Genomic DNA, 22579 nt, shown 5'->3' on the forward strand with positions numbered 1-22579 from the left:
TCTTGTTAGACAGAATAAGTCACTAAAACAAAGTATTTTCTATTTGTAATTAGGCCAGGGTAGGCAAACGCCATGCAGCTGTACTCAGTGTATCTCACACTTCCTCTGCAATCTACATCTGGAGTGCTTCAGTACTGCAATAGAAAACAATTATTTTCAAGTTCCTCTAAGATGATGTAATTGTGCCAGAACTGTCAGCTCGGCACTTTGCCAAATGAAGAAAAAGAAGAGTTTGACCGTCTGTGATGGCAGGATCCTCAACACCTCTCATTTATACAGCACCCGTTGTTAAAACACAGTCTCATTGATGAGATCAACTAGTAGAGCTCCTACCAATAAAAGCAGCTATTGCTCTTCTACATGTAGTGTATCTGGGGCTTAGTTGTATTTAGAAAACTGCCTGAACACAGAAAATACAGTTTAGCTCCTTTGCAAAGATCTCAAAGATACTATCTACTTTACTGTAGAACCCCCAGCGCCGTCCTTGCAAGCAACCTACAGGCTGAAGTGCTGCTTACTCATAGATCTAACCCAGAAGGTGCTCCCACACCTCCACTGTGGAGAGGTGCCAGGAGATGGCTCTATGCACATCGTCCCTTACCTGCAGCACCCAGCACAGCTCTCTTGCTAGAGGCCCTCACCTCCTCAGAGGGAATTGCTCATTAGATCAGCGTGAGCACTCCCTGCTAACCGGTTTTTAGCCAGAAGACGGATAAGCTGAAGCAAGGAAGTAATATGCCTTCATTGTATGCCACCTTCTGTGGCCCAGCTGCCGCACATCCACAGCCTGACATTCTGCTTAGCCCACAACCTGGTTTTGCCTGGTGTGGAGCTGCCAATGCAGGTACCTACTGTGGCAGTAACCTGTTTGAGCTGATAATTTATTGTGCTGCACACTGCAACACGGCAATAGAAAGGCAGAACAGCAATCTGAATACACAGCACATACAAATGTATTCATAAACTTCTGCCATCTTATACACTGAACATTAAGACAGAAGTGTCTGAGGCAAACTAGGCACATGAGAAAACATCAGAAGAAATAAAACTATACACTGCAGTGGATTTTAAGATACATATTTACATACACACATTGCTGACCATTGCCATACTGTGAAAACTTGCTATTTAAGACCTGCAGAGGTTATGACAATTTTAAAATATCAATTTTTGTACATGCTAAGATACAGGCAATACAAAATGGAACTCAGTTTTGCTCCAACATCCTGCTCATGCCAACTTACTTCATGTAAGCTTTTTGTATCTCTACAAATTTCCTTAAATATTCTACAAAAGACAAAAGCATCTAGATCTGATTTGCTAGATCTTCATTATGGTTCTTGGCACACAAATTAAAACACAGGACAGTCACACAAGACATCCACAATTGCCCTTGAAGAGAGAAATGATTCTTTGGTGTGAAACACTGGCTATTGTCGCTGCCCACACCGACTCTGTAATACATGCACACAATCTACAGTGAAGAAAAGCATGGTACTGCATTTCTAACTCCTCAGCACAAAACAGATGTTCAAGTTATCAAACTTAAACACTGAAAAAACCCACACTGAAGCATTTCTGGAAAGGCTCAGTGTTCACAGGTGCCACAGTGACATTACTGCTGAACCTCGCCATGACTGCAGCTCATTCTCTTCCTCCCCCTTCCTCTTCCATTTCAGATTAAAAAGTTGCACCATTTACTGTACTCACATTAATATCACCAAATGTCTTGAGTATGTAAAATTACTGAAATTCTTACCTCAGATGATCTTGAATTTTCATAGTAGATACCTTGAACTAAATCACCAATAGCACTTGATATGAGTTCCACAACCTGTAAAAGGAGGAAAAAAACCCCAGACTTATCTTTAACAGCAAATTTAGTCATAATTAAAGAAAAGCTACTGCCAGATTTCTAGAGAGGTAAATAGTTTTCAACTTCCTTTGCAGAAAGCTAGATGTGAGGGACTGCAGGACCTACCAGGATATATTCTACACAAGCATGATCCTGTCTTCCTGCTAAAGCCTATACTGCTCTTCTATCAAAGTTTTAAGTAATCTATAAAATACAATATTTTTTTAAAAATTTAAAAGGATAGTAGTATATAAAACCCAATATTTTTAAAGAAATATTAAAAAAAAAAAAAATTTAAAAAAAAAAGGATAAAAAAATTGAAGTATGAACGACAGAGTGTATTCACAGGACATTCACAGAGCTACTAAATCCCAGTTCACGAATATAAGACAATACCTCATCTGGGCTTAGTTTTGTTTTGTTGTTCTTTTTTCCTGCCAAGTAAATACTTCACAGTACCTCTCATTGGGAGCTGTTAAAATTCTAATCTTCGCGGCTATAGAGAAAAGTCAGAATCCATGGAAAGGTAACCTTTCAAATGTGATCATTTGGTATTCGAGTGTCCTGGGAATGCACTGTGGATGTATTTAGCGCATGGCCTGAGGCTCAGCTGTACCACATACACTGGAAGTCTGCAACACGGGAATGATTAAATCAGATTTATCAATCTGTATTATCTTCAGGGTTCAAACTTTTTATTTTATTCAAGTGAAGCCTAAAAATCTGAACTTGATCCAGAATGTAAAACAAGCATTCCATGGTCTCCCTGGAACTACTGTACAATTTAGAGTTGTGCACATGAACTGTCTTAATTGGAACAAAATACTCAGATCTACTGTAAAATTAAATGCAGGCATTTCAAATAAGCACACCTTAAGGCTACCCCTGTAGTTTTAATTTCTTGAATGCTTCATTTCCTATGCATATGATTCTATATCTGATTCCCCTTTTTGCTTCCTAAATTCAGCCTTGTTCTTATTGAATTAAAAGATTTAGTTTCAGTTTTTATCATTCTTGTAACTGAACACAAGAAGTCAAATGATAGAACCCCTAACAGAAAGATATTTTAACATTTAGGCAGACTTTATTTGATAATAAAAACACATTTGCATACTAGTTTTCAGTACGAGCAGAAAGATTGTGGGTTTTTTTTTTTTTAAAGGCTGGTTCATATACATATTCATACACACAGAGCAAGCGCTAACTTTAGAAATGCTGCTGATTAAAAGTCATGTTTTTTCTTGCAATGCATATGGGTTAATTTGGAAGACCTATCAAAACAGCCTAAAAAAAAAAATCACATTGCCCTTTAGGAAACTAGATCCCTAAGAATTATTGTAGCAATATGAACTGCAGAGGAACTGAAAGGACAATGATCCTACAGTGTTACCAGATGTGTTGAGTTATTTAAGTGGGGAACAGAGAAAATGAGGGCTTTTTTTTCTTCTTCTTTTTTTCTTTCTTTCATTCTTTTTTTTTTCTTTTTTTTTTTTTTTTCTAAGGTATCAGATAAGCACTATTCCCAAATCCAGGAGGATTGAGTATCGCCAATAGGTCTATGAAAGTCTGTAACAAAATGCCGGAGATCAGATTGTATTACAGTTTATACAAGCAACATCCCAAGATTCTTCTGATGGCTAGGACACATAATACAGATCAATCACCCGCTAAAAAATGTTATGGTTTGTGAAACAGTCTGAGCTCAGAGACCTACACTGGTAATACGAAGAGGAATTTACAAAGACACTGAGTCCTACTCTAAATGTCAAAGTGATAGTATGAACTTTTAACAATGCATCTGGCTCTGGATAACCAGACCTTTTCCTCTCTCTCCTGAAACTCTAGACTATGCAAGACCCTGTTTTGGGGTTTCTTCTTTCCATCTCTCCTCTCTTTTTAGTGCAACTCTACTCTCAAAGGCAATTTTAACTGACTTTAAAACAATCTCAGTGAAAACATTTGTGAACAGTTGTACCTCTTCTTCTCATAACTTATAAAACATCTTTGGACAATTGCACATTTATTAATTAGAAGATTCTATATATTAAACACCATTAGGCCTTCAGTGACATATTCTCACTAAACGTTAAGAGGTTAATAACAGCAACACTTCCTTTCTTTCCAAATCTCTCCTTTTCTCTCACAAATTATTTTTCTAAGGTAAACACAAGGCCACATAGATCATTACCAAGAATGAAGTTCCAGTTTCAAGAGCACAGTGGGATGCTTGCATGCTCTGTTACTTCATCGCTCCTTAATCTGATCTGTGAAAAGTATCTGCTACATAACATCAGTGGCCTGGGGTCTTGGGTGTGGGCAAATGCAATGAAAAATGTGGAAACAGGTATTCTTCCTGTGTCCCCAACTGACAAAGAGGAAGAAATATTATTACAGATTCAGTAGTACTCATGTGGTCAATGATACACTGACTTGTTCCTCTTTCGGATTACTCATCAGAAAATCTGAAAGCAATCAAAATCCACTGTAAAATTTATTTCCTCCTGTTTTATATAAGAGAAAAAGAACAACAGGGAATCGATTTTCCCCAAAGTCATGTAACATGCCAGTGAAAGAGCAGAAAACAGTATCCAGGTCGCCTCTATTCTCATCCATGCTTTTGTCTGACCAGTGCCCTGCTCAACTCTTCGACATTTCTAAAAAGCAAGTTTGAAGAATAGGAAAGGTAGATGAAAATCACATGCTCCAAACTGTTTTCCTTCTGTTACCATTTGAAGGTTGAGCTCCATTTTGAAGAATTTCAAAGACTGGCAAAGAGAAAAAAGAACTGCCAGAACTGGTGCTTCAAAGCAGCAGGATCTCTGCAGACCAAAGGCAGGCTATTCACAGTCTCTCTCCCCACTATTTTTCACTCCTGCACGCATTTCTGAGAAGCCTAGTCCCTCTTAGGTACTAGAGATGTGGAGGAGTAGCTTTGCATTGATAGAAAACAAATTTCCACTCCATATTTCGTTTTCCATTCTGCATCAGTATCACCCAAAGTGGTAGCAAGGAGGCCTAGTAGCAAACCAGGGTCTGGCCAAGGATTTGCAGGTGACAAGTTAAAGATGATCTCATAGATCATTTCACACTCTTTTAACACATTTTATGCAACAGTTTTGCCAGTTTTTTCTTTTTCTTTTTCTTTTTTTCCCCCTGAAGTAGAACCTAACACATTTTGTAGAGATGTGATGGTCATAGCTGGAGGGCTGTAGCGAGTGTCTCCAGGTGGGGGCTGGTGACAAGCGGTGTCCCTTGGGGACCTGTCTTGGGACCAGTGCTCTTCAATATCTTCATCAACAACACAGAAAGATGAATTTAGTGCACGCTGTCCTGGTTTTATCAGTATTCCATATCATGACATTATGCAGCAAGCTGTTCGGTGTTGGAGCAAAGCACAGGGGAAATGCACTCCCTGGGTATGAGCTCTGGCAGTCTCTGCTATTCTCACAAGGATTCCAGCTCTGTTAGAGGTGGATACACTGAGAAGAGACAAACTAAAATCTCCCAGAAGTCTCCAGTATTCCCCATATGATTTCTGAATCTGGGTGATGAGACAGAGCTCTCTGCCCTTCTAGGAGGCCAGTCCTGAGTGCTGGCCAATAAGGGCTTGGACTCTCTCTCTTTCCTCCTGTTTTCGGTTCAATTTGATTTATTATTCTTAATTACTCTGTATTGTCTCACATTCCGTTTAATAAATTAGTTCCCTTATCTCTGACAAGTTGTTTTTTCCTATTTCCCCTCACTTCTCCCATGGGGAGGTAGGGGTGTTGCATAATTAACTCTTCAAGCCTTGACAGCACACTCAGCACACAAAAGTCTAGTCTAGTTAGTTGTCTAGTTAGACCAGTGGCAAAGCTGATGCAATAGAAGGAAAGGATGCCATCCTGGGACCTGGACAAGCCTGAGAAATGGCCCCAAATCAGCCTAATAAGGTTCAACAAAGCCTAGTGCAAGGTGTTGCACATGGGTCAGGGCAATGCCAGATATGTATACATACTGGGAAAAGAACTCTTTGAGAACGGCCCTGCAGAGAAGGTCTTGGAGAGTATGGCTGATGAAAAGCTTGACACAGACCATCAGTTCACTATGAACACAGGGAAAAGAAATATATGGATAAAGTTAGAATATTCCCTACTATTTAGGCAGAGAAAGTATATGACACAAATTCTGGACATAAGCATGAAATGCCTGATTCCACAGCAAAGCAGTGCTCACATTCTAACTTCTTTGATGCAAATATAAATAGGCTAGAAGTCTGTGCTGTGCTTCAAAACCAGAAGAGGTCTGTAGGTTTGAAGATGAGAGGTTTGGTGAAATGTATTTTGCCCTTTTTTTGGTACAGTAATTTGTTTGTTAAAAAAGCATAGCTTTAGCTCTTCAAAGTTCTTAAAATTTACTTCAAGTTCTGTCCCTTAAGCTCAGATGTTGACTGAAAAAATACAACACAGTGCTTGTAATTTTCCCGGTGGTTCAAAAAATGCTTGGGATGTTCCAATAACCGCACACTGAAATTCCTCTCTCCCTTTCCTGAACTCAGACAAATTTTTTTCGATAGGTCACTTGTGATCAACTTATAAGATAGTTCAGGATCCATAATTCTCAAATAATTCTCTCTATGCAATGCCAAAGAACAGGGCCAAGTATTCATTGACACAGGAGTAGCAGCCCAGTTCTTGCTTCCAGTGCCAACAAAAAACAGCCACGTATTTTGATTAAAGTGAAATTTTAAAACAAGAATGAGTGCAGAATAAGAGACATTTTTTGGTAGGACTGGAACGCCTTCTTCAAAAGTTAGTAAATGTGACAAACTCCTTCAAATGTAGTAAAAAAAAAATGGATCTTGAGCCACACTCATTCTTCACAGGAGTTCTGAACACACTGGATGAAAGGAAGACATTACTGCCATCAGCTTAGCAACTCAAGCACTCATCTTTGAAATATTTTTTTCAAGTTCACTCCAACACAACACTGAATATTTTTCCCATTTCCCTAGTTGAAAGACAGAATGAATTTGAGTTCCATTCAATACATGGTGTTTTTTAATTTTAGTTTTTTAAATTCAGCATCCGAACTGGAATTGATTATACAGATTATTTAGAAGCAGCAGCATCGTATCTCTCCAGACTCAAACAGATATTTCAAGGGGAATGTCAGGGAAAGGATGACCCTTTGGGGAGAAGTGGGAAACAGCAGTAGGGAGAACACAACAACAGGTAAGTCTTTGCTCCTCATCCTTCCCAATTTGAAAAAATTCTGTAGCTTTGCCAAATTCCTTTCAAGAAGAGCCATGAGTTATTCCTTTCCTTCTTAGTCTGTCTTTTTGGGCTGCTGATCTTGAAATGATACTCTTTCCTTAGACATCCGCTGTGACAGACCCCACCCCTTGCTGCTGGGGAACAAAATTGAAGATGTTGCAAGACTTCACCGTCCAAGTAAATAAGAAAATTGCATAGTCAAGAAACATCGAATATAAGGATAAAAGTTCCTTCAATATACATTTGACTATATTGCTATTTTTTCTCCTCTCAAAACAAGTTTTAATTTTTGGAAATATTTCACACACAAAAATTCAATGAAAATTTCTTAAAATTGTATACTCTCCTGCATTTGACACAGACACACTGCCACACTAAGAAGCTACAGATGAAACTCAATAAGCAGGTGAAATTGGATTTTGATTGTTCAATAATATCTAAAAAAAAAGAGAGTAAAAACTCTAGGGAATGCCAAGAATACTGAAATTCAATTTTCTTTCCTGGTGATTTCCTGAAACATCATTAGTCATACATGTAGAGAGGCATGCCAGATAAAAGATTTCGTTATCTTTATTGTACCCTATTGGATTTACTTATTTGAGCTTTTTTCTTTCTTTCTTCCTTCTTTTTTATTTTTTTCTTAAGCAGCCACTCTTCCTGTTGAAGCACATGAAAAGGACTCCTCACAGCAATCTGCTTTCTAAGCAAATTTTAAATGCTCTTTGAAAACAAATTTATAGTTTTCTTCACTCTATTAATAATGAAGGAAGAAAAATACAAGGCACAAAGTACACACATCACCCACACATACAGCTTGATAAAAAAAGTACTTCCTAGCCATAAGTATATGCATTTATATTCACATTCAAAACAATATATAGATATTCAAAATAAATATCAGCAGACAATTCGAACATTGTTAATATTTGTAATACATAACTTCAGGTCAGTTTATCTTGAGGCTTTTCCACAATGTTACATGTCTCCTTTTTGTACTGATGTAACACTATCCACAGAAGGGGTTTACACAAGCACGAAGACTTTCAGTGCATAATTCAGTTATTTTCCTGAACGATAACAAAACTAACAGAAGAAATGTTGCTATCTCTTTCCTCCCTTCAACTGGTTTCTTACACAGTATACTAATATCTTCAGATATCTTTACATATCTTTGCACTGAAGCGCTCAGCCATCTATTATTGAGTGACTCAGATTAAAGAAGTATGTGATTCCTTCAACTTGACCTTTTTGGAAGGGGTATCTATTTCACTGCATGTCTTACATACAAAAACAGTGAACAAGGATGGTACTGGGACTACAGGGCACTGAGCTATAAAACCCTCCTGATCAATAAATGATGCAAGAGAGCATGGTTGAAAAAACACTATGCCCAGTCATGCTGGGGCAGACAACCATTACAGCGGAGTGTTTTCACAAATAAACTGTGGATTAAACTGAACAAAAAATTTTGTTGATCAGCTTCAGGTTGACAAAAATGATTAACTGCAAGTGGTATTAACTATTTTGCAGAGACTATGTCTGAATAAATGTGGATCAGCAGCAGTATCATGTAGCATCTGACAGATGGAATCAACTAAACCAAGCTGCAGATGTTTGTTAAACTAGCAAATCAACAGCCTGTTCTGATGTACCAGGGAGCAGAAATCAGATTCTAAACTTGCAGTGAAATGCTGCTGAACTTCAAAACGCTATTATTAACCAGCAGTTCCTGTCAATCCAAAAATAAAATCCTCTTGCTAGCCAACAGGAGCATTTTATTTAAAAATATAATTAATTTATCTACAAATTTGCTATCATATTATGTACTTAATTGCATTATTGAAGTAAAGCCCCTCCTGATATAAAGGCACTAACCAAAAATTTCCTCACTCTGGGAAGGTCTGCTTCAAAGACTAGCACTCCTGCAGTGCAAGAAGAGGGGAGGATACTTAATCTATCACCCTACTTACAACATACGTTTTTTCCTAGCAGTACACTGTGTAAAAACATCTGCAGGGAAGGAATGAAGAAAACAGAGCTAAATTCTTCTCAGTGGTGCCCACTGAAAGGATGAAGCAATGGGCACAAATTAAAACATATGAAATTCCATCTGGACACACGATAGTGCTTTATAGTAAGGGCAGTCAAACACTGGAACAGGCTGCTCAAAGGGGCTGTCTCCATTAAGAGACAAAGCTCCAAACCCCAGATGGACGTGGCTTCGCTGGACAACCCACTTTGGGTGCCCCTGCTTGAGTCCAGGGCTTGGTCTAGATGACCTCCACAGGTTCCTTTCAACCGCAACCACTCAGTGATAGTAGCAGCTGTCTGAGGACCACAGCTGATTTTGCATACGCACCTCTGCATACAACAAGAATTTTCTCTTTAAAGAAAGAGAACTAGCACTACAAAGCAGATGCTAAATACTCTGTCAGGAAACAGTAAATATTAGTGTATGCCCTGGGAAGAGATTTCCCTTCTGTGAGCAGCCAGGCTCTTGAGAGATTAAGAGAGGCAATCCAGACAAATCTTAGATTTCCATCAGTATTGCTCAGTGTTGAATTGCAAACGAATCATTACAAAAATCTAATTTCACTTTTTAAAAGCATATTCCTTACTGAAGTTGTACTTCAGGTGGACATCCGACTATGCACTGTCACTTTGAGTTTGCAAAATCATTTCTTAGCTGCGTTGTTAGAAAATAATAGAAGTCCACCTCTTGAACAAATGTGTCCTAAGACCCCATCCAAGGAAAGATGAGTGTCAAAATGCAATAAGTCCTCAGTCAAAAAAAGGCTCTTTGAGAAAAAACTGTCAATACAGTATTTCACCACAAACAGATTTGATTGTTGCTCACCCTGCTACATACTCTCAATATGAATCTTCTATTACAGTTAAGAAACAGGCTTTAAATAAAGCCAAGAAAACAGAACTTGTGATATTCCACTGTTAGAGCTATAAAAAGAACGGAGGTGATACGCAAATATCGCTGACTGAGGAGATCACTTCTTGCAATTTTATGAAAAATCCACTTTCATTTCATAATTTCTGTGTGAACTAAAACTTTTTAGCATTGAACTTGCCTGTGATGATTATTCACGGCAGTGGAGGAAAAGCTGCACTGAACATCCATGCTTTAAGAAACCTGGACGGTGACAGTATCATTTTAGTGTTAGTTCTCTTCACTGTTTTTATAAATGATCTGGATGTAGCACTCAAGTGCATACTAAGTAAGTTTGCAGATGATTGTAAATTGGGAGGAGCTGTTGACTTCCCTGAGGGCTGAGGGGCCTTGTAGAGAGAGATCTTGACAAACTGGAGGTGCTTGGCATGCATCAGCCACATGAAGTTTAAGAAGAGCAAGTGCTGGACTCTGCAGCTGGGATGCAGCAACCCTTGTGGTATATTTTTGGCAAAGATCTTCAGTCTGAGACTTGATGATTCACAGCAATGTCTATGAGAATGTACTTTGCTACCAGTTTCAGTTTCAGCCCTTCCACGTTCTGCAGCAGTCGCTCTGCTACAAGGCACTGGTTGTAAGTCATATGTATGTCCATAAGGGAAATGGTGGAATTTTCTCTCTATTTTTTAAACTAATTTTTCACGCAGAAGTGGGAGGACAGAAAACAGACTGAAATCTAACACAAAATTCTCCAGCACTGCCATGGCCAAGAACCACAGGAAAATAAACTCTTTCAATAGAGACGTATTTTACAGAAGCAAACCTAATCCCAGTGGAGCCTAGTTTTGGAAAAGTTTATTGTATTAGCTTTAAAATCAGTGCAGATGCACAAGGTGACTAAGGTAAGAAAAGACCTACATGTAGAACACACTGATTAGGAAGCAAAACCAAATTATGCAGTTGTAATCCCCAACCCCGTGTTCACTGCAATGCAAAAGAACTCTTTTACAGATCATCAAAAAGGAGACTGTTTCTAACCTATTACTGCAATTACAGATTAATTCTAATTTTTAGAATTTCATTTAAATTAATAAGTTAATAAGCTGTGTCACCTAATCCTCCAATTTAACTTCTCCAAAAGATTACTTTTCAAACATATAATCACAGCCATTAAGGTAATGAAATTCTACAAGTATTTTATTACCAGTTACAGATAGCAAAAGTGAAACAGAAAAAAAAAAACGAAAAAGATTCAGAAAACTGAATGCCTCATTTGCTCATGAGTTATTTTAAGAGGCTATAAATTTACTTCTTGAAAACAAAGGCAAATGACGTGCTTACTAAGAAAGCATTCCACTGACACAGACGTGCAAAGGGGCAGTGGAGACTGCAGAAAGAACTAATTAAGAGATTCACAAGCATAATTCTACAATTTTATCATCATCACCATGAGAACTGCTATATCTACTGATAGCAGAAATGCTAGACAAAAGTTTTAAGGTAGTGCCACGGGAGAAGAAAGACATTATCAAGTATCAATTCAAATAATTGTTAATCTTTTGCCTTTAATATTCAGGATTTCAAATTCATTTCTCGCAATGATGTGAATTACTGGATTCTGGTACACTCTAAGAATATTAAATAACTGTATTCTTAGTTGACTTACTATAACAACTCATTTTTCAGTACTGAAAACTTCTTGCATTCTTCAATAGAATTTATGATAAGCTGTATACTAATACTGAGATACTCTGAAATACAGAACTACTTTCTTAGTGTTGCCCAAACAAAAGCTTTATTCTGTAACAACTCTCAATCACGACAATTGTGGTGTCTTATGTCATCTCATATTAGGTTAAGTGTTCAAAACACGCTTGGTTTCCTTCTCCTCCATTTCCCAGAGAAAACAGTGCTCCTTAATCATAACTTTCTGTAAATACTTTCAGAATTCCTCAATCCTACCTGCAATTTTCAGTAGTGTCTGTCTTTCAGACACACTTCCATGACACTCCTAAATACTAAATTATACTCAAACCACTCAGCAATATAGAAGCAGCCCTACTCCCCACTCAGTGCAGTATGCTCCCTCAGACGAAGGTACAGCAAGACAGAATGCTAAGTTAGTTAATTCTGAAGCTCATTTTAATTCTTTTTTTTTTCCCCTCTCAAAAAATCATTTAAAAAAGGGGAAACCCTTTACTCTTCACTGGTGCCAAGGAATCAAGTCCCTCAAATTCAAATCCCATGCCCCTTCCCTCCGTGTAGGACCACAAGTGATGCTATGTAAGCATAAACCAGGGCTCAAGACAAGCAGAACTCTGAGGAAGCAAAGTGCACATTCAGACTGTTTCAATAGAAGGATCTACACGAATAACTTGTTAACACTTATGCTAACACAAGTCCTATCTTGTAAATAACACATGCAGTTAGGAGCACATAAACTTAACATAAGGAAATGCATCCACTATGTAAGTACTGCAACTGTGCTACTGTTCATTTATAAACAAATAATGCCTAATAAAACAACTCTCTGTGATGTGGTCTGCTGGCAGAGCTCTGCATTGACAGACAAGATTCCTGAACTCAATTCCAAGCTTTCAGGCTGCAGATTTGAAGGGCTTTGGTGCAGCTCAATCATTCCAACAAAAGTTCATTGAATTACGGAGGGAAGAACAGTGCCATCCAAAAATTTCAGTAAGAAGTACAAAGAACACGACCCTTACAGGTATGTCAAAGTGTTTTGGATTAAGCTTTTTTTTTCTCCTTTTTTTTTTTTTTTTTTCTTCTAAGAGATATGCCTTCCTGTCTGTCTATGGAGTTGCAAGCAATATATTTAGATTCTTTTATCATTTCTTTAGCCATCAATACATTACAGTAGGCATTGCACTAAAATGACTGATTTCATCCTTCTTGAGTTCTACGTGTCACTGCCTTCAGACTTTGGGAGCATCAAAACTGGTCACAACTACATCTTTAATGCACTCTATCTATAGTTTGATAAGAGAACTTACATTAGAGATGATCTAACAAGCTCCAGCTTTAAAGCTGCAACAAGTTTCACTCACCTCATCTGTAATATATCCTAATAAAGAAAAATATTTGACAACACCCTGGTCAATATTCACACATCACTTTGAGTTAAAAATGTCCATATGACACTTCTTGCTAACAGATGGCAAAACTACAATTAATGCCTGCTACGTTTGCTGCATTCACATTTGAACACCAGTCTACAATTATTATAAGAGGTTAAGGTTACTTAGGCAGAACTCAAAGACCAAACTAATACCTTTCATTACTAAAGAAGCACTGTCACACAACAAAATCTTGCTAGCAATTTCAACCCCTTCATCCATGGCTAAACAAAGCAAGATCAGATATGTTAAGGTCACATCACCTTCAAAAGGCAACAAAAAACCAACCAATTTTTCTTTAAGCACACTGGAGATACCGTCATTTGTTAGGTAAGCATCATTTGCTTTTCTGTTTCTCCCACAATACACATGTTTACAATGACTTCTAAAATACTTCATCAAAATTCTAAAATCAGAACACCATAAAACGAGAAAACCTCTCAAGCAACCCCCTCCCATCATCCCAAATAGACATTCCAGTCCAACAAATCAGCACGTGACCAGATGTTAACGTGTAATTTTTAACTAGCAAAAAACCCCATCCTCTTCCTCGTTGAGGGCTAATAATTTCTAAAACCACTGCCAATACATCATCTACTAAAAAATCCCACCCAGATGCTCTTTGTGCTCAATTCAGTTTTAAAATCCAATGTCCAATCTACTATAGGGTGCAATTATGGAATAAGGTTATATCCATATTATCTTCAATCAACAACACAACTTACCACGATAATCAGAAAGCCAAAAAAAGCCACTATCAAAAGTACAAGAAAAAAGGCAGTCAAAAAATTAACATGAAAGAACAGAAAATATGCAATCTGATCAATGTAAGACTTTACAGCTGAAGAAATCACCATTCATTTGAAACAGATTTTATTATTCAAATCAACAGAGAACTTTGCTGTAATTTACACAAATATAGCACACAGTTGCCCTTCTGTAGCTTTTTTTTGAATTTTTTTCAATTAATGCCAACTTTGTAATCATAATTAATGTCTCGATTTCACAGAGTAGAAAATGAGAATGCTTTCTTCCAAATTATTGTGTGTGTTCAAACAACAAATTTTACATGACTTTACCACAGCACAAAAACAGTATTTGTATTATAGGAGGCTGTACTGTTTCTGGCATCATAATTGACATTTCAGGAAATCCTCAGCATTTGTAGCACACACATAAAAAACAAACAAAAACACGCAACCCCCACCCAAAAAAGCAACCCTCCACCTCAAAAATCTCCTTTTGCATAACATTAGCAAATGTATGCATGAGAACTATGAGCATTTGATTTAAAAAAGAGAAAAAAGCCCACAAACCCTGAGCCCTGAATTAACATCAGTGCAGTTATATTCTACAGCACTAGCAAGAAGAGGAAAATTACTACAAATTAACAACAACAATTCCTATATTTAATGTTATTTAAAAATCAAAGTGTTACCTAAGGCAATTACCTTGCAGCCTTCTAATATCTACAGGGAAAAGCCTAAGGGAAAATAATTGACTTTGCTAATTTTACCCTTGGCAATTATAAAATAGCTCTGCATTTCATTACGACTACAGAATTTCACATCTAATTGTCAGCCCCGAGAGAAGCAAAGAGATAAATGCATCATACGCAAGCTTAGACAAGAGTTTAATGGCACAATAAAATTATCTCGGTAGCAGTGGTATCAGGTAATGTTCAAATCCCCTTTAAATTCTAGATGATACAACAATTATGCATGCCTAAATAGAGGTTATAGTCTACCACGGTCAGTGCCATGTACAATGCATGCTGCTCATTTCACCAGCCAATTTGATGAGCTATCAAACGAGTGCTAGCAAAAAGCAGCACTGAGATTTTTACTTTTTCCATCAAAGAAAACAAAACATTATGAAGGAAAAAAGTCACAGTTATTTCACACTGCTGAAAAACAGATGCCAGATTTGAAAATTCATCATTTACAAAAGAATAAATACAGTATGTTTAAATCATTGCACCTGTCAAGAAATTTCTATAGCTTGTACTTCAATTTTTCTAACTTTGCTAGTGGGGTTAGACATATGAAAAAGAATAATTTACTAAGTCAATCAGTTCCCATAATGGCATCCCACTTATCGCATCTAGAAGCTATGAAAGTATTTAGATGTCAGAAAAATGAAAAAAGTGCTAAAATGTTTTGGCAGGATTTTTCAGACATACAATATGATTACTTCTTAAAAAATAGTAAGGAAAAAAAGGGGGGGAAAATATTTCTTTGCACTTGTGTTTCATTTCACTGTAGGCTTGCTTCCTGGCAAGCCTTAAGGGAGTTGTTGCTGCAATACTTAATGATGTAATAAATGCAAAGTAGTAGGTGCTGCATTTTACAAAACGTTCCCACAGAAGAGGAAACAACAACAACAAAAAATTAAGTAGAGTTAAATGCTTTGCTTTGTTTTCAGATTCTTATTATGTACGAAAAAAATTAATGGACACAAATCAACAATAATTATTAAAACTAATTACCACCCACTTTTATTGCGGTATAACTAAAACTCTTCACAAAACTTCTAAAAAATATTTACAGTTGGTTCTCCCTGTAACAGCTTAACCCAATATTCAAGCAGATTGACACCTGATCTCCTGTCCTTCTTCTGAATATCAGCTCTACACTGTGAAATGACACCACATTTGTGAGACATTGTCGTAACGATGATCAAAGCAGTATATACAGGAAATACTCAACTGTAACCATCATGAGGAACTTCAGAAGAAGTTAAAAACGATGCACTCATTAAGCTAAGAATTAAAACTGTGTTGATCATTGACATTCATACACATGACATGCTTATTTTCCATTAAGATATGGAAGAAACATTCACGTGAATTAAGGTTTCCCTGTCAAGAAGAACAGTTTTCAGTCCACAAAACTCCAGCCATACATGTAGCTAGGTGATACACACTAGACTGCAGAGGGATGCTCACGAATCTCTCTCCACCATGACAAATTTTAAGGAGAAGCTAGACAAATCAAGAATGATTTAGCGTAGCTGATTCTGTCTGGGGACAGGAAAACCAACCAGAAAGATGATTTCTCAAGTTTTCCATCAGATTCATTTTGTAAGATCACACATATACACAACTTGTTCATCATGAGAAACATTGCCTGTTAGATTTGGTGGATTAGCTAAGTTGCAGATGCCTTTTGGAAGCCAGTACGTCCATGTTAATTGGGCAATCCAATACTCAAGGGTGACCAAATGCCTAACAAAATAATTTGATTACCTGAGAGCTGCGTAGACAAGAGATTAAGTGTCTTCCCTTATGAATTCTCTACGACAGTCAAACTTTTCACAAAGCTGAAGGTGAAACACCAAACCAAAAGTGCCTGCTGATGGCAGCCTGCTAGAGGGGCTCAACTTCAAGGTGTCACAAGGATGCCACAGCACACAGCTAAAATCCACCAAACCAGTCATTCATCACTACCTATAGCTACACTGCTTCAGAACATCCACTGAAGCTGTCAGCACAGCAATTCTACACGATAGTGGTAGACGTTCCCAGCAGTAGCATCCTGTTAATCCATCCACAGCTACAGTATAAGCATGCTGATTTTTAAAGGGTGTTCCACAGATAAACAACACACCACAACTAAGCTGATTTTCTAATGGACTTCTGTTTTAGAAGATTTACTAATAGTTGCTTTAGCAGTAAAAGAATTTTTATTTTTTATTTTTACCTTGGTATTCTGTAACTGAGCAAGACTTGTGCAAGCATTTGCGAGCAGAAAATCTCCACTCAAAACAGCCATTTTATTCCCAAATTGCATATCCTTCAGCGGGCCATCACAGGACTTGAGCTCACCAATGTTCACTATGCCTCGATGCACCAGAAAGGCAGTGTGGATCAGTTCCGTAATCTCTGCAAGACTTCTTTGACTGAAAGTAAAGAAAAAGTACAATTACTTTGAAGCTATGAATAAAATAAAGATTTCAGGGGGAAAAAAAAGGCCATGCTAAGCTATATGCTAAGCTAATATTTATTTATTTCCAGACACAACATTACGCATAGAGAGAATCACATCACACCACCAAGAATTTCCAGATAGGCTGCTGGTACCATTGCTTCTGTTCAGGGGAACACCGCCCTTTGTTTGAATTCTCCAAAAGAACAAAGCTAAGTAATCAATATGGTTCTCACTGCATTTTCTTTTTAGTTTTGTCTGCAGAAGCTTGAGGGACAACAGCGTGAAGAAATTAGAATAATAGAATCATAGAATCACTCAGGTTGGAAAAGACCGTAAAGAACATCAAGTCCAACCACAGCCAAACCAGACTACCCTAACTCTAAGAACCCTCTGCTAAATCATGTCCCTGAGCACCACATCCAAACAGTTCTTAAACACATCAGGGATGGTGACTCAACCACCTCCCTAGGGAGCCTATTCCAGTGCTTAAATTGCCAAACAGAAAGTGTCAATAGGAATGAACGAACGATGAGCAAGCTAATGTGAACACTCTAAGAATGCTACAGTAAATGACTGCTCAATTTAGAGTTAAATTAATAACAGGATACTTTGCAGTTCCATAACATCGAGGGGGGTGGGAGACAGCCAGACATATGGTGCACTAGTGACATTTCACTGGTCAGAAGACACAGTGATTCTTGTCCAGCACAGGAACAGGTCAGATTTTATTTGGGTAGCTTCACAAATTGTTTCTCATTCCAGCTCACAATGTGCTACCCTCTGAACTCTGGAGCTTCATCCCTGTGAGAACCCCCGCATCAGGCACAATATTTTCACTTTCCTGAGATGAGACTTGCCCTCTATTTTCACTTTTTTTTTTTTGGAAAAGGCATAAGAAGAGCCAGGTAACCAGTTCTCTTTCTTCTCCTCCTCCTAATTTGGTGCTGTACCCTAGTGACTGCCCCAGGGGCCCCAGGATGAGTTCCTCCCTGGCTCCCACCCACAGCAAGTGATGAGCTGTCAGCAGGCAGAGATGAGGGGAGGGAACAGAGCAGCAGACAGCAGCACTTTGCCCTGCTGGTTCTGCTCAGCTAGATATGCACAGGGCTGCTCTGATGGAATCATCAGCGTGTTCATGTTTTTTCACATTCAAGCAGTTCCCTCTGTGTCACAGAGACTTAATGTTATCAGCAAAAACATAATGTACATCCTTGATTATAAGGTCTTTAAGTTGAATTGCAACCTAGTACAATAGTACTGGTGAGGCAGTGGCACAGGCTGCCCAGGGAGACGGTGGAGTCACCACCCCTGGAGGTGTTCAAAATACTCGTAGATGTGGCGCTGAGGGACGTGGTTGTTAGTGGGCACAGTGGTGATGGGCTGAAGGTTGGACTAGGTGATCTTAGTGGTCTTTTCAACTTTAATGATTCTGTGCTCCCTGTGCTTATTCCAATACTGACTAAGCCCCGATTTACTGAGTAAATAAACTGCCTCACATGTTCACATATCCATATACTGCACATATGCATATACAGGTTAGGTTCTGGTTCAGCACTTGCAAAGCACTGAGTAAATCAATATTTTTCCTCTGGCTGGTGCAGATGTGTTGCACCCACCAAAATTGACCTGAATGCAACTAACCTCCTGCCCAAATGACTGCAGACACAATGATGCCCAGCAGCACCTGCTTTGGGCCCACAGGCTGTGGCAGCCAGCAGAAGAAGAAGTCAGCAAAGCCATGTGGGCTCTGTGGCACGGCAGGGTGGGCAAGTGGGAAAAGTGGAAGCTGTAGTCCCCAACGTGTTTTATCACACAGAAAGCAAAGTTGTTTTAAAAGTCACCATTTCTGCTTCACGTGAAGACACTGTGAAAACAAAACAGCTGGTCATTCTCCCTTTAGACAGGAAAATTGGAGGTTGACAGTGTTTTTCAAAGAGGAAAAGCAGCCTCTACAGCCTTCATCCATGGAGCAGTACTGTAATGCTGCTGGCTTGTCTCTAACAAAGGGTTAACAGAATTGCCAGCTTGGAGGAAAGGACTAACAAGACATCCCAACGCTCCTGCTGTCACTGTCACAGCAGCCCTTGGAGGAAATGTCCCTATCAATTCGGTTTATCAGATGGACAGCTGATCAACATGAAACAGCCTTGCTCTGGGCAGACTGAGCTGAGCTACCCGGCATGAATAGCAACGAGGGCCCGCTGCCCGCAGCCAACCCTGCCACCTCAGGCTGCACAGATCCCAGGACATATGGGGATCCCTGGTGACGAGCAAAGTGCTGTCGCCAGCTCCAGTGATGGTTCATTTCCCCCAGCTGAAAGCAGACATTAATATCCTGAGGAGACTGGGCCCGCCTCTGTGACCTCCAGCCATTGAAGCAAAGCAGCAACTGTCCCATTTCTTCCTTTAATAAGCTTTTAATGAAGGAAATCAAAATCTCCTCTTTGACTTCAGCATTGCTCTTCATTCTAAGGTTACACAAATACATCAGTGTCACGCTTTCCAAATGCACAGGATCTAGATGTTTTCATTTCATTTTTTTATAATCCATTTGTTTTCGTAACGATACTCGTATTATTTGTGCTAACAAGAGAACCGTATTATGGAGATAATCTGTATCTAATCCTGATCTTACACACTGCTCTGCTACCCTCTCTCTTGAGTCAGCTAAAGATAGAAGAAACAAAGCCACTGTAAAAATCCCAGGCAATGCCTTTCCTAACGTCTTTCTGTGATAACACCCACAATACTGAGGCACTAAATGGACTCCACGGTGCTGCTATGGATACAAAGGAGGTCTTGATGTGACTTTGAAAAGTACAGCACCCAACAAACAGGCACACACAACGCAAAAAAAAAACAAACTAAAACAAATCAACACCCAACACTGTTATGAACTTGCTACTGAATGCCCGAAGCAATACCATACACGGCTTTCTCAATCTGAGGTACAATTCAGCGATTCAATAGTTCTGTGTTTGAAAGCACATAATCCCCACATACAAAAAGCTAATGTTGGAAGAAATGCTGGACTTATGACAGAAACATCTGATAGAGTACCAAGGCAGAACAATAGGGCAACCAGATTACGAACTCCTGCTGCTTCCATTCTCATATAACAAAAAGGGAGCGCAGTAGCCACCAGAATCACTGACATCACTAGGTAGCACCCAGAAAACAGTCGGCTTTTTATATTTTTTTTCCAATATGCAAAGTTTGTGTGTTGTTAAAACAGAAGCAGAAGTGTTTTTCCATCAAATGCCAACAAACTTCCATTTATCTTTCATGGCCTTTGCCACTAAAGCAAGGACACACTGCAAACCACCACCAACTGCCCCAGAGACCCAAATTCTAGCCATCACATTGCAAGAGACTGTATTATTTCAATCTCCACAAGTCACTCAATCTCCTCTTTCTCCCTTTCCAGAAAATGACCCACGTGTAATGATGTCATTCCAGAAAGGATGGTACAGAGGCTTGACAGAACAAGGAGGACCTTAACAAGAAGTTTTGATGGGTCACAGTCAAACAGGTACAAGTTCCACTGTTAGTTGCATTACCTATGTGGGGTTAGCTGTGAAAAACAGCCCTCTCCCTCCACCTCAGCTAAGAGACTCACAGGATGGGACTTCTGTACCCAACCAGCCCAACCCCTGCTCCAGCAGGGACACTCACAGCAGGGTGCCCAGGCCCACATCCTGGCAGCTTCTGAAGATCTCCATGGAGGAGAGAGCCTCCGGGCAGCTTGTGAGCCGGACAGAACAGACTGGTTCATTAGCCTTTCAAGCCAATTACCGTCTACAGTTTTAGTGAATATCTATTTTCTCTCTTCCAGTCTTTAGTAAGATCCTTGAGTTTGTTTATAGTTCTTTTCTTGCTCTACTCTTCATGAAAATCTCAATTCAGAGCTTTGTATTGCCTGAGGAATATAAAATGGGGCAGCATCAACATTGTCTCTTGTTTTTTTGCTCACTCCTTGTTTATGCAAGTTTAGAGCACCTGTATAACTAATCCAAATGTGTGTAAAGTAGCACATCATGGCTGGAAATATCCTGAAAAGTAGAAAGGAAACACGGATATTTCTAAGAGTCAATAACACCACCTAATCAGCAAGGTCTGGAACTACGCTGACTCTGGGACTGTGAAACAGTAGCTTGCAGGAAAATACTAGGAAGATACAAAATTGAGTTACATAGAGCATTGTATCTCACATCAGAATAAGGAGAGCTATTTCTGTTCTTCTTTGCTCCCTTGCCCCAGTAAATTCAACACAGACCTTTGGCATTCAAGTATGTTTTGGTGAAATTTGATATATTTGTAATTGTAATAGCAAGCAAGCAAGCAAGCAAGCAGGAAGGAAAGAAAGAAAGAAAGAAGGAAAGAAAGGGAAAGGGAAAGGGAAAGGGAAAGGGAAAGGGAAAGGGAAAGGGAAAGGGAAAGGGAAAGGAAAAGGGAAAGGAAAAGGGAAATAATAATACAGTAATACAATACTATACAATATATATACAATTACAATAGTAATACAATAATTATAACTAAGGAACTGAAAAACTGTAAAAGCATTTAAGAAAGAATTAAAATTATAATTCTAACACTGACAATGTATTTTAGTAGAACCTGATATCTGATGCAATATTTGTGACCAATGAACAGAAAGGACAAAACATTGCACAAGTTAAATTTAAATTGATTCTGTTTGCTGTGGTCACAATGCTGTATCAACATAACATGCTTATTCACACATTAAAAATGGGGAGGAGGGAATTTTACAGTTCTTTTTTCCCCATTAACCTGTCAAAGCCAACACCATACTTATTAAAATCATTATTGAATTATTTAACATTATTAACATTATTTAACATTGGTTAAATTAGCCAACATGTATGGCAGGTGCTGTGTCTTTTCATTAGCAGGAAAAGACTTTAGGATGAAACAGTAGACTTAAGCCAAATATTCTGGCATGGCCACAATTCATGCCTTTTTACATGCTGAAATTATCAATCCACTGTTATCCTTTAACAAGGTCAAAGACTAAGACCTCTGTGATTCCTTCTATATTGGTCTCTAGGCTATTGTCATTTTCCACCCGAGGGATAAATTAACTTTAAATACATTGGTTCTATGAAGTTTATTAAGTATGCTGATAATCACACTCCTGTTTATCAATTTATTTTCAGACTTGCTACCTACCTTGCCTTACTCTTCTTTTTCCCATCCTAGCATCACAAAACATTTTGATGTACAACTTCTACCCATAATTGTCCATATATTTTCCCTTATCCTTGTAAAGAGCTTTTATTCTTGTAAAGAGCTTTTATTCTGTATTTTGCCCACCACTGAAATGCTGTTTCATTCTCCTCCCCCTCCAATTAACTTAGGAAGCTCTTCCCTCATTCTTTTGTAGAATTTGAAAATGTTTTCTGATGTTTAAGTTGATTCGATGCTGACTTGAATTCAGTACAACTGTTTCCCTGAGCATTGTGCATGGACAGCATCCTGTTCCC

General features: G+C 38.6%; 1 protein-coding gene across 1 annotated transcript in view; it reads right to left on the bottom strand.

Annotated features, from left to right (window-relative positions):
- Window positions 1-22579, bottom strand: part of PDSS2 (decaprenyl diphosphate synthase subunit 2) — a 113029-nt gene that overhangs the window by 24027 nt on the left and 66423 nt on the right. Inside the window, exons 3-4 of the mRNA XM_042880355.1 lie at window positions 16848-17046; window positions 1760-1834 (exon numbers count right to left, since the gene is read on the bottom strand). Coding sequence (XP_042736289.1) covers window positions 1760-1834; window positions 16848-17046 — 274 coding nt within the window. The remainder of the gene's footprint in view (window positions 1-1759; window positions 1835-16847; window positions 17047-22579) is intronic.

The sequence above is a fragment of the Lagopus leucura genome, unplaced genomic scaffold (genome assembly GCF_019238085.1).
Source record: "Lagopus leucura isolate 7727_CA_CO unplaced genomic scaffold, USGS_WTPT01 Super-Scaffold_73, whole genome shotgun sequence".
Taxonomy (NCBI): Eukaryota; Metazoa; Chordata; class Aves; order Galliformes; family Phasianidae; genus Lagopus; species Lagopus leucura.